Below are 12837 nucleotides of genomic sequence, written 5' to 3'. Positions count from 1 at the left end.
AGTGCATTATAGATTTACTTGTTCTTATGGTTACTGATGGTATACATCTTAAACTTCTGCCTATCAGGCAAACAAAAATATTATTTAAGTGGAAAATGATGACATTTGAAGAAAAGGGAAAAATATTAATATTGACCATGTTAACTGTTTTGTACTAAAAATCAGATTTTTCTCATGTTTAATTTCTTTTGCTGAAGCGTGTGATGAGATGACCTTCTGGTCGATTTGATCAAATCTATAACTTGTGAAGTCCCTGCAGCTCGAGTGCACATCATTGTAGCACAAAAAGGGTACAAACTGAATACTAAGAAACTCATATCAAGTTCAAGAAGTTCATATCAAGATTCAATTTTTACTTTGGTTGCTATCAAATTCTCATGTTCAATTAATTAATATTACTTTATTACAAGTGCTGTTTAATAGTCAGATACTATAAACTGTAGCTATCTCTTTTCACTCACTGTATTCAAATGTATAAACATGCAAATCAACATTACTATTCCCATTTTATTATAAACGGATAACCCAAACTTTTACCTAATGGTTAAGGAGGCTAAACAAACAAAAGACAAGAGCTACTACCTTGTGTACGAAACTTTATTATAAAGTAAAATTGGGGAAGAAAAAGATGTGAATTAATTTTAGATATAATATTTCAAGAATATGCAGCAATTGGGGCTAATGATAAAAAATAAAAAGGTACATAAATTTGATTAAACTAACGGTGTGTGCAACAGCGCAAGAGATTTAATGAATAAGTTATAAATTAAACCTGTTAGCCTGAGCTTGTAGACTTAAGAGATTTCAATCAACTACACATTTTTCTATAATCTGCCAAAAAGAGACCCAATAGAAAGAAACCACACACACGAACAAACTACAAATACACAAGTTAGAAAAATTAATGGAAAGGAATAACTCAAGCCGTGATAATGATGAAGTCAACACTTTATATTACTGTTAGTATGAGTAAGTAGGTATATATCAGAACTGCCCCCTGATTACAACACTTTTATAATAACTACTGTGTAATTACTGGTGACGTTTACATTAATTCCCAATAATTAAAGCCTTAATGTAAATGTCTGTATAAGATATTATGGGGTCAGTGGTGTTTTATTTAGCCAGTTAAAGTCTAAAGGAAGAAATTGACAACAATAACCTACAGAAGTGCAAGACTATAACAGCAACGAGTAACGAATATTTCTCACTAACATACTTTAGTGTCGTAAATAACTTACTGTTAAATAGCAAAAACAAACATGAAAGTACTTAGTAATGCATGACCGTGTTTAATATTACCTAATACTATTATTGTTACTTACTATTACTTTAATAATATTATCACCTTCATTAACTACTGAAGAACAACACAGTATGCAACAGTTTACTAGACCAAAAACATGATTGAATTTACACACATTTCAGTCTTCGTTCGTCAATTTTTTCCTTCTCATCGAAATTTCAGATCAAGCAGATGAAGCTCCAAAAATTGGTGACATCATGTTTTATTTATTCTCTTTTCTTTTGAGAGGAAAATCAGGTATGTGAATATAGAGGAGTCTAAATATGCATATTCACCTGAATCTTTTACATTATATTATTGGTATAGATAATTCCTCAGTTTTTTATACACTCATCTTTCTTTTGACACAACAATGAAGTTCAGGTTTCTGTATCTGACCTCAGGAGGCTGAAACATAAGTGCAAAATATATTTAGCTACGGCACCCGGAGGCAAGCTAGTCCATTTAACTCGAATGTTATTTAACAGATTTTAAACCTAAATGAATGAGTAGTAAAATAAAACAGAAACTTCATTATAATAAATATATTGAACACACCGACTACAGAACTGTGGACGTGACTTTTTAATTTAGCCGTACTATTAATATAAAACTACCAACCTGGTATCATTACAGTATAAGAAAAACCTTACCTTTTTTAAGAAATTCAAGCAAGTTGGTCCAACTTATAAGACAGGGTCGATGAGCAAATTCTGAGATTTAACATTTTTTTTTGTGTGTGTTTTTTGTGGGGTTTCAATATAGAGTTAACGCCACAAATGCGCTGCAATAATCGCGGGTAAAAAGTCTAAAGTGTCCTCAGTGAGAAAGTCAAGAGTTGGAGTGTCTAATGGTTAACCCTTGGTTTTTGTTTTAGGGATGATATTCCATCTCTATAACTTTTCTACACTGGAACGTAGCTTTGAAGCGGTCATTTGACCGCAAAGCGTTGAATCATGTTGATTGAGGGATTCTAAAGTCTTTTTCCATAAAAATTGATTCATGACACTTTTCATATGTACATGTATGACCATAGGAAATTTGATATACATAGGATTATTATAATAATTGTAGTGCAGTAATTAATTTCTTTCTCTATATGAACATAAGCATGTGGACACTTGACCATTGAACACTTGGCATTAACATTGAGTTCCTCCTATGCTGGTATAACAGTTTTCACTTTTCTGGGAAGGCTTTGTGTTAGATGCTGAAGTCTAGCTGTGTGGATTTGTGTTCATTTAGCTACAAGAGCTTTAGTGAGATCAGACAGTGATGTCAGGTGAGGACACTCCAGTTCCATTTCATCCCAAAGGTGTTCAAAGGGAGTCAGGGCTTTGCACAGGACACTCGAGTTCTTCTGGTCCAACACTAATGTCATCATGGAGCTCGGGGGCTTTGCGCACAGCAGCATTGTTACGCTGGAACAAGGTTTGGGTCTCTTAGTTCCAGTGAAGTTTACAAGAAGTACGTCCCAAATCACATAATTGTGCACTATTACGCAGTGCTTAATTTGTTCACTCTAAAATTCCAACAAGTACCCGGATGACGACAACACTCATGCATCTTCGCTAAAAATTCACTGCATTCTGATAAAGTTAGCAGCATTGCATTACGTGTGGTTGATTAGTGTCATTTGCCAGTTGACTAGGAAATGGCTTTTACTTCCATTTAGTTCTATTTGAGGAAATACTCCTCATTCACACACTAGATTCTAGAGTATATAGTGCACTGTGTAAGTGTGTAGTACATCATCTGGGAAGCAGCCACAGACATTCTATACAATTGTGTGGCAAAGATTTGAAGAAGGACTATATATGGGTGTCCATAAACTTTCAGCCGTAAACCATGATACGCTTGTTTCTTTTTAACATATCTGATTAACTGAAGCAGTTCCCAGACTGTCAGCAGTAAAAGACTTCTTTTCTGTCTGAAGGCATGAATGGCTTTTAAGATGCCGTTTGTCGCTAAAACTCTTTCCGCACTCCGTGCAAGAATACGGCTTCTCTCCTGTGTGAAGGTGCTGGTGGCGCTGGAGATCGATCTGCTGAGTAAAACCCTTCCCGCACTGTTCGCAGTAATACGGTCTCTCTCCTGTGTGCACGAGCTGATGCCTTCTGAGGTTGTGTCTGCTGATGAAACCTTTTCCGCATTGCGAGCACCGGTGTGGCTTCACTCCTGTGTGAATGTGGTCGTGCTGCTGGAGAGAACTCTGGCACGTAAAAGTCTTTCCGCACCGCGAGCAGCGGAATAGCTTTTCGCCAGTATGGGTGCGCTCGTGCTGGCGGAGGTGACTGTGCCGGAAGAAGTTCTTTCCACACTGCGAGCAGTAATAGGGTTTTTCTCCGGTGTGAACGCGCTGGTGGCGCTGAAGGTCGTTCTGCTGGGTAAAACTCTTCCCGCACTGCGAGCAGTAATACGGTTTCTCTCCGGTGTGAATGAGATGATGCCTCCTGAGGTTGTGTCCGCTCATAAAACCCTTTCCGCACTGCGAGCATTTGTACGGCATCTCTCCATTATGAACGAGCTGATGGTGTTGGAGACGGCTATGTCGAGTGAACCCCTTGCCGCACTGTGAGCAGTGATGCGGCTTCTCTCCCGTGTGGATGAGCTGGTGCTCTTTGAGGCTGCTTTGTTTTCGGAAACTCTTTCCACACTGCGAGCAGTAAAATGGTTTCTCTCCAGTGTGAATGAGCTGGTGCCGCTGGAGATCACAGCGCTGAGTAAAACTCTTTCCGCAATACGAACAGGGATATGGCTTCTCTCCGGTGTGAATGCGCCGGTGGGTTTTCAGATTGATTTGTTGACTGAAATCTTTTCCGCATTGTAAGCACCGGTATGGTCTCTCGCCCGTGTGAACGCGCTGGTGTTGCTGGAGATGACTCTTTTTAGTAAAATTTTTTCCACAGTGCACGCAGCAGTGACTTACCCTCTCCTTGCCCATTTCTTTATGAATCCGTCTATGATGGTTGGAGAAAACCGGCCAATGACATTCCTCTCTGGGGTTGAACAACCGCTAGAGAAAAGAACGTTACAAAGACAGCGTTAATGCAACGTATTACTTGTTATAAAATAACTGAATCAAGGGTGAAGTGAATAGAAATATTGCATAAGATAAAATTATATCTAGGTAGATCAGTCTTAAAAAGCTGTTGGTTTGGACTTAAGTTGAACTGAAGCTGTTATTGCAGGAAAGAACATTACACTGAAGAAAACATGGGGAAAAGTGACATTTGAAATGGAAATTACGTTCCCACTGAGTTTTAAAAAAAGTCCACCCTGAAGTGTTTCAGTCCTCTTCTACCATAGCCTTTAGCCAAGGACAAAATCATTTATTAATGAACAGCATCATGTTTTTTAAAATCCATTTATATTCACAGTTAATAGACATGCTAGGCCATGTTAGGTTCCCAAGCCCTGGTGCTGAAGTACCCAATCCTGCACATTTTAGCTCTAAAATACTCTAAAGCAAGGCCGTGATGTGAGAGATGTGAGAGTGGAGAGAAAGAGAAAGTGGGAGGATAAAAAACAGTAAGCTCAACGTTTTTGAGACTTCAAACTTAAACTTACAGCTGTATCACTGATAACTACAATGGAGATGCCTTCATAAAACGTCCTAAAAGAAAGCTTCAGCAGGGAATATTTTTCTCTAAAAACAAAAAGAAAAATCTGTTTATTATTAGCTGTAGTTTATTGTGTAGTGTTCACTGTGAAGGAGTTATTTGAAGTGATTTTCACACCGCGGATCCGACTGTTCCCCCTGCAGCGTTGGTCTGGTTTCAGACTCGACTTTGATTCTATCGAACCCTGGTGCTATTTGCGTTTTCCTCACATCATCACAAACACGCATGAAAAACACAACTACCGACTTATACTGAACTATTTCGAGTGTATTATGCATAGTAAGGTATCTCGCCTCTTCAGTGCCCCTAAATGTTCTTCGCTCACTCATGCTACACTCACGTTGTCATCAACTAAATCACAAGCACAGGTTACTTTACTTCCTGAATAAGTGAGGACCCGAATACGAGTCGCCTCAAAGTTTACGGGAATCATGGGACAGTTCCAGTTCATTCTTAATCATGCCACCTCCTACAGGAAGTCTTAGGTTCCATGCTGCACTTCCTGGTCCACATGAAAGCTTTCACGTTACTAATTTCACATGCAAAATGTGCTCTGATTCAGACTTCCAGTGTGAAATCGCCTTTTAACTAATAACATATTTGAATGAGTGCATTAATTTAAAGCCAGTGGTCTTCCTCCCAGTCAGCACTAAGGTCAGAACTGCTGTTACAGAAAATGAAATCACACCTTTTGACCAATGTCTTTTCAGAATTTCACACTGCTGTGCTATAATATGCTGATCCATGCACCTTCAAGAAGAAGGAGGTGAAGGTCTGGGATTGTGTGGTCAAGTTTTCAAAAAAGATAACTTCTCCTTTCGAGGTTTTAATGAATCAGGTTTTTGCAGATTGCTTAAAGATAAGGAACCTTTGTTCAGTGTTCAACAATTCCCATCACCCATATAGTTTTATTGTGCATCAAACTTTATATTCTATATACAGGTCTAAGACAATGATTCGTGGCTGCAGTTGATCAGTAGGGATGGGTACTGAACTCTTGTACTTTTAAGGGTACCGACCGAATTATATCTGTACTACAGAGTACCGATTCACATGAAATCAATCAGTGCCAAATTTCGATACCTGAGAACACATTAAAGAAAGAAAGAGAGAACCTCACCACGTGACATGACCTGCAACTTGTTCAAACACAACAATGGCTAACCAAAAACTTTCACAAGTGTGTTTGCATTTGATCCGGAAAAGATACCAAATAACAGGTACCGTACCAGTAAAAATGTGAACGGTACCGAACCCTATTGATTAAGCAGCAAAACAAAAAGACTGGTGTTAGAAGGGAATTTTCCACCAATTTAGCCTTAAATCTTTAGTCTCAGCATGCTTTATCATACAACAGCTAACAACCCCATGAGGGCAGATGATATAAAGTGCTTACTCCGAGACACATGAAGCCAGCCAACTATATCTTTCTGCACTGCTGCTCATTGATATTATTTAGGAAAGCGCTATGCACCCTATTCTGGCACGTAAGCTCAGACACCCGTGACTGGCTAGTGTGACTGTGATTGATAGTATGGCCAGTTTCTGCACTCTTAAGGCAGCATTTTCTTAAGTTTGGTCATTTTAGACAGCTCAGGGAACAGAAATGGTCTAAAATTAGATCTAAAAAAAAAAAATTTAAAAAAAGACTGGAATGGGAAAGACAAATGAATAGGAATGAACTAAAAGTATAGAAATTTCAATTGAACATAAACATGATTTATGAGCATAAAAGGAAAATCAGACAAGGAATCAGGACAAGATTGACAGCTGAAATATCAGTGAAATATAGCTTTAACAAACACTAGAAGCACATGTTGCCATTTCTCCATCTACTACAGCTGGAGCAATATATATAACAGAATAAATAAAATCTGTTGAACATCTAATTCCAGATTTCATCCTCCTTTCCTGCTGTAATAACCTACAGTCTTCAGGGAAAGGCTTTCCACTAGATTTTACATTTAACATTTATGGTGTTTGGCAGACACCTTAACCAGAGAGATTTACAGAAGTACTTTGAAGTCTCTATCAATAAATACATCCTGCCACTATTCTAGAAACTCTTTTGCGGGAATAATCTAGCAAGAAAAGCAATTTAAGTACCTAAGGAAAGAAGTAGGTCTGTAAAGACCAATGTTTTAAGGTATTTATCTGAAATAAGTGCACATACATTGTTTAGTTAAAAAATATTTTGCCTTTACATTAGGTAAAGATATGTAAATGAAACCTGGAATCTAGCCTTTACCTACAACTCCTTTATTATACATGGTTAATGACAGATTTTGACTTGGAAATTATTTCAACAAGATTAAATAAACAGAAAGTATGACAAGTCAGTCCAACATAATTAAAACACTTCATCTTTGGCAAGCTTGACTTGACTTGAAGCTGCTGTGAAGGAATGAGGAATAAAGTACTTAACAGTACATTAACGTTATCTCGACTTCAAGCCGGGCCACACGCATCCACGCTGTTGATTAATGTGATGGAAAATTTTACATAGTGAAATTGTTTGTGAGGTTCTGACTAAAAGTTGTCTGTGACTAGAAATTCTTACAACCAGAGATTGTTTGTGCAAAATATTATAGGGACAGAACTGCGATGGAGACTAGATGGGAGGGATCAAGGGCTATCTGGATCAGGCGCTGTAATGTAGCCAGTGGCTGACAGTGTTTTCCTTTCCTTAATCCTGTTTTGTGTTTTAATCCTGATTATACTCTGACCAGGCATAACATTATGACCACCTGCCTATAATACTGTGTTGGTCCTCCTTTTGCTGCCAAAACAGCCCTGACCCGTCCTGCACTGTGTATTCTGACACCTTTCTATCAGAACCAGCATTAACTTCATTAGCAATCTGAGCAACAGTAGCTCATCTGTTGGATCGGATCACATGGTCCAGACTTCTCTCCGGACGTGCATCAGAGAGCATTCGCCGTTCATGACCCTGTCACCGGGTTCACCACTGTTCCTTCCTTGGACCACTTTTGATAGATACTGACCACTGCAGACCGGGAACACCCCACAAGAGCTGTAGTTTTGGAGATGCTCTGATCCAGTCATCTAGACATCACAATTTGGCCCTTCATGAAACTCGCTCAAATCCTTACGCTTGTCCATTTTTCCTGCTTCTAACACATCAACTTTGAGGACAAAATGTTCACTTGCTGTCTAATATATCCCACCCACTAACAGGTGCCATGATGAGGAGATCATCAGTGTTATTCACTTCACCTGTCATAATGTTATGCCTGATGTAAATACTCAATGTAACAAATAATTGTTGCCCTTCCTTTTCATTTGTGTGGATAGCATTGGGTCCTGTTGTGCAAATAAATTGTGTACCTTTTTACTCTTGCCTCATGCCTACCAGTGTTCTATTTTTTCCTCAAAATTTCCACAGCATTACTTTCTTACAACAGCACAAGCCCATGATGGTTAACTGTTTACTTATCTTACAGTTTTCCATCATACTGAATTCTTTTAAAATCATGTGGCACCAAGCTGACTGTCTAAGCAATAGTAACTCTAAAAGTAAACTCAGAATCACAAATGTCTCCAGTACATCAATAAAATGCAATTAAAGTCGTCTTCTTGTTTCAGCTTTTCCCTTCAGGGGTCGCCACAGCGAATCATCTCTCTCCACCTATCCCTATCTTCTGCATCCTCAACACTTACACCCACTAGCTTCATATCCTCATTTATTCCATCCATAAACCTCCTCTTTGGCCTTCCTCTTTACCTCCTGCCTGGCAGCTCCATGTCCAACATTCTCCTACCAATATACTCACTCTCCCTCCTCTGGACATGTCCAAACCATCTTAACCTGGTCTCTCTAACTTTGTCCCCCAAACGTCCAACATGAGCTGTCCCTCTGATGTACTCGTTCCTAATCCTGTCCAACCGTCTCACTCCCAAAGAGAACCTCAACATCTTCAGCTCTGCTACCTCCAGCTCTGACTCCTGTCTCTTCCTCAGTGACACTGCCTCTAAACCATACAGCATGGCTGGTCTCACCACTGTCCTGTACACCTTCCCCTTGATTCTCGCTGAAATTTTTCTATCACACAGAACTCCCGACACCTTTCTCCACCCATTCCAACCTGCCTGCACTCGCTTCTTTACCTCTTTCCCACACTCTCCATTATTCTGGACTGTTGACCCCAAGTACTTAAACTCCTGTACCTTCTTCACCTCTTCACCCTGTAATCTTACTGTTCCACTTCCCTCCCTGTCATTCACACACATGTACTTAGTCTTACTACGACTGACTTTCATTCCTCTTCTCTCCAGCGCAAACCTCCACCTCTCCAGGTTTTTCTCCACCTGCTCCCTGCTCTCACTACAGATCACAATGTCATCTGCAAACATCATTGTCCAAGGAGACTCCTGTCTGACCTCCTCTGATAACTGGTCCATAACCATAGCAAACAGGAAGGGGCTCAGAGCTGATTCCTGATGCAGTCCCACCTTCACTTTGAACTTCCTCATACAGTACCACGGCTCTTCTCTTGGCACCCTGTCATACACTTTCTCCAAGTCCACAAACACACAGTGCAACTCTCTCTGACCATCCCTATACTTCTCCATCAACATTCTCAGAGCAAAAATTGCATTTGCTGTGCTCTTTCCGGGCATGAAGCCATACTGCTGCTCACAAATTTCCACTACCTTCCTTAACCTAGCTTCCACTACTCTTTCCCTTATTATAGCTTATTATTTAGCTTATTATGCAATTAAATTAAATGCAATTAAAGTAAAAAAAGAAAAACAGATTTAGCATATATTCTTAGTTCCATAGCACCTTTTCTGTACTTGAATACATTTTGTATATATAGAATATTTCATTTATTTTTCATTTATGTTCATTTTTCTTGTGATCTGAAGCAGTTTCTGTCTAAAGAATTTCCTTTGGGATTGATAAATAATAATTTTATCTTTTCTTAAATACATTTAAAACGCTTAGTAAGCTTTATAAAAGGTCCTCCAATAACAAAAATGTGAAAATAAAGCCTCATTACTAACACACGGCTTCTCCACACACACACACATCACAACACAATGCATACAAGTGTGTGTGCAAATTGAGGCAAAAATGCCCATACTGTACTCTTAATACTGCTGTCATTTACATTCATGCACTACCTTTTCCTTAATTTTTTATTAGCTTCAAATTAAGCTAGCTTTTGGCTAGCACAATTCCATAATGTCCTTCTGGATGTGTTCTGGTGAAATGTCAGGATAAGACCAGTTGAAAATACAACATTTCATTTATATTAGCTTCAAGCATCACCATGAACATTCTTCTCTTCTAACTTTGTTCAAGTGAACCAAGCTCTGCTTCAAACCACTTCTTAAATGAGTTAATGCTACTCTAGTGCAATATGTTGCCAAATAAATAGGAACACATGCAGGAAGTGTTGGCAACTTAGTGACTTTAATTCCAAATAGAGCTAGTGGCAAATACATCACAATGACTTTTTAATACAGACTGTCCTGCACCTGATACAGATCTCCTCATTCAAGTTTGGTCAAATCAACACCGTGTAAAACTGTGAAAAACCCGACTAAGCTGCACTTATGTTTCAAATGGACTGATCACCACTGACCAATCACTGATCACCACTGCTCTCAATGACCAATCACTGATCACCACTGACCAATCACTGATTATTATTGTTCCTAACAACCAATCATTAAACACCAATATTCCCAATGACCAATCACTGATTACCATTGCTCTCAATGACCAATCACTGATCACCACTGACCAATCACTGATTACCATTGCTCTCAATGACCAATCACTGATCACCACTGACCAATCACTGATTAATTCAATTCAATTCAATTTTATTTGTGTAGCGCTTTTAACAAAGAGCATTGTCTCAAAGCAGCTTTACATGAGAAACAACATAAGAAAACAACAAACATATAAACAGACAAACAGACAGACAGTCCTAGATGTTATCCCAAGTGAGCAAGCCTGAGGTGACTGAGGCGACTGTGGCAAGGAAAAACTCCCTTAGAAGGTATGAGGAAGAAACCTTGAGAGGAACCAGACTCAAAAGGGAACGCATCCTCATTTGGGTGACAATTGTGTGATGCAGATACAGCATGTGTAGAATGTTATGTAAATCAATAAGGAGGTTGTTGTTCACTGCGCTGCTTTTAATACCCCAAGGGATTAAAAGAAGGGAAACAATGGAACAGCATTGGCGTAGCTGCTGTTCATAATATTAGCAGTGCTAGATGATAATGTGCATTTAATCAGATGTACTGGAGCACAAGGTTATGGGATGTATTAAATGTTAAATGTATGTCAGGCTAAAGAGATAAGTCTTAAGTCTACATTTAAACTGGGAGACTGTGTCTGAGCACCGAACACTGTCAGGAAGGCTATTTCAAAGTTTAGGAGCTAAATATGGAAACGCTCTACCCCCTTTTGTGGACTTTAATATTCTGGGAACTACTAGAAGTCCGGAATTTTGTGATCTTAAAGAGCGTGGTGGATTGTAAACGTGTTAGAAGACTGGCTAGATACGTGGGAGCTGAACCATTTAGAGCCTTGAACGTAATTAGTGCTAATTTATAGTCAATTCTAAGTTTAACAGGTAGCCAGTGCAGGGATGATTATTATTGTTCCTAACAACCAATCATTAAACACCAATGTTCCCAATAACCAATCACTAATCACCATTGCTCTCAATGACCAATCACTCATCACCACTGACCAATCACTGATCACCATTGCTCTCAATGACCAATCACTCATCACCACTGACTATTATTGTTCCCAATGATCAATCACTGATCACCATTGTTCATAACAACCAATCACTAATCACCAATGTTCATAACAACCAATCACTAATCACCAATGTTCCCAATGACCAATCAATCAATGATCACCAATGTTCCTAACACCCATTTACTAACCATCATTGCTCCTTATGACCAATCAAAGATCACCATTAACCCCAATGACTAATCACCATCAATGGTCAATGCTGTTTGTAATATTTGCAATAATACAAGTAAGTTATTCCATCAGTAATCATTTCCTTCGTGTCCAGACTACATTGCTTGTCTGCATTCTTGATAGAAATGATCAAATTCGACACATGAGTGGTCTGTGGCACCATTAAATAAATGATATAATACATAGTGTGTGACATCTTGACCAGTCCTTATAATACTGATAATAAGCGCAGGACAACGTTCAGCGCAGACTATAATGACTAACAACAAGACATTTGCAAAGATGTAAACGGATCTTCTAACAATAACATTATTCTGCCAGAACTTACACTGTCACGGAATTCAGATGCAGGTTAAAGACACTAGCAAGCAAAGATTCACTCCGCAACAGTAAGGAAACTTCCGGGTTTCTTCCGGCGTGATTCCCACACTGCGCATGCGCAAACTAGTTTATCCGATCTGTACCGCGCATGCGTGCCATTTCACCGCATCGCTTAACTTTTAAGAGGGTAGACAGAATAAAAAATAGACATAATAATCTTCTTGATATTATTTACTCTGTGAACGTATCAGTCATGTGCATCTTATATACAAAGTAAAGAAGCATTTAGCCAGCTGTTATTATTGGTTTTACTTTGTACTTTAAAAAAAAAAAAAATCTCTATTATTAGACTTAGATTATGTGTTACTATAGAAACAAGAACGTATTAAAATGAGCTCATTAATATTAATCACCCAGATCACAGGCAGAATAATAAACAAACAAATCAATCCTAAATGGATTTTTCAAGGTTATGACAGACGTTTGGACTTTATACCTTTTATATTATGATAAAAGTTCATGCTGCTTGGTCGATGTTATGTTAACAAATATTGAAACTATCCACTAGATGGCGCCAACTGGCCAGGTATTTAAATCTAAAAACATACCATGCTACATAAATA

At 38.7% G+C, this 12837-nt stretch overlaps 1 protein-coding gene across 2 annotated transcripts; it reads right to left on the bottom strand.

The window, feature by feature from the left end:
* Positions 1 to 930: 930 nt before the first annotated feature.
* On the bottom strand, positions 931 to 12327 carry LOC131351078 (zinc finger protein 239-like). Of its 2 annotated transcripts, none has more exons than XM_058386248.1 (2): positions 12222 to 12327; positions 931 to 4301 (listed from the first exon to the last, which is right to left on the bottom strand). In XM_058386248.1, the coding sequence occupies exon 2, from the start codon at positions 4227 to 4229 to the stop codon at positions 3153 to 3155; it is 1077 nt and encodes a 358-aa protein (XP_058242231.1). In that variant the 5' UTR covers positions 4230 to 4301; positions 12222 to 12327; the 3' UTR covers positions 931 to 3152. The 2 variants fall into 2 exon arrangements, with proteins under 2 accessions (XP_058242231.1, XP_058242232.1); XM_058386249.1 differs by lacking the exon at positions 12222 to 12327 and adding an exon at positions 4856 to 4990.
* Positions 12328 to 12837: the final 510 nt, after the last annotated feature.

Source organism: Hemibagrus wyckioides, linkage group LG03, assembly GCF_019097595.1.
Source record: "Hemibagrus wyckioides isolate EC202008001 linkage group LG03, SWU_Hwy_1.0, whole genome shotgun sequence".
Taxonomy (NCBI): Eukaryota; Metazoa; Chordata; class Actinopteri; order Siluriformes; family Bagridae; genus Hemibagrus; species Hemibagrus wyckioides.
This window is presented reverse-complemented; position numbering and strand designations above follow the sequence as displayed.

Coding starts and splice junctions, on each gene's coding strand:
- LOC131351078 (XM_058386248.1), bottom strand. CDS start 4,229: ATGGGCAAGGAGAGGGTAAGTCACTGCTGCGTGCACTGTGGAAAAAAT.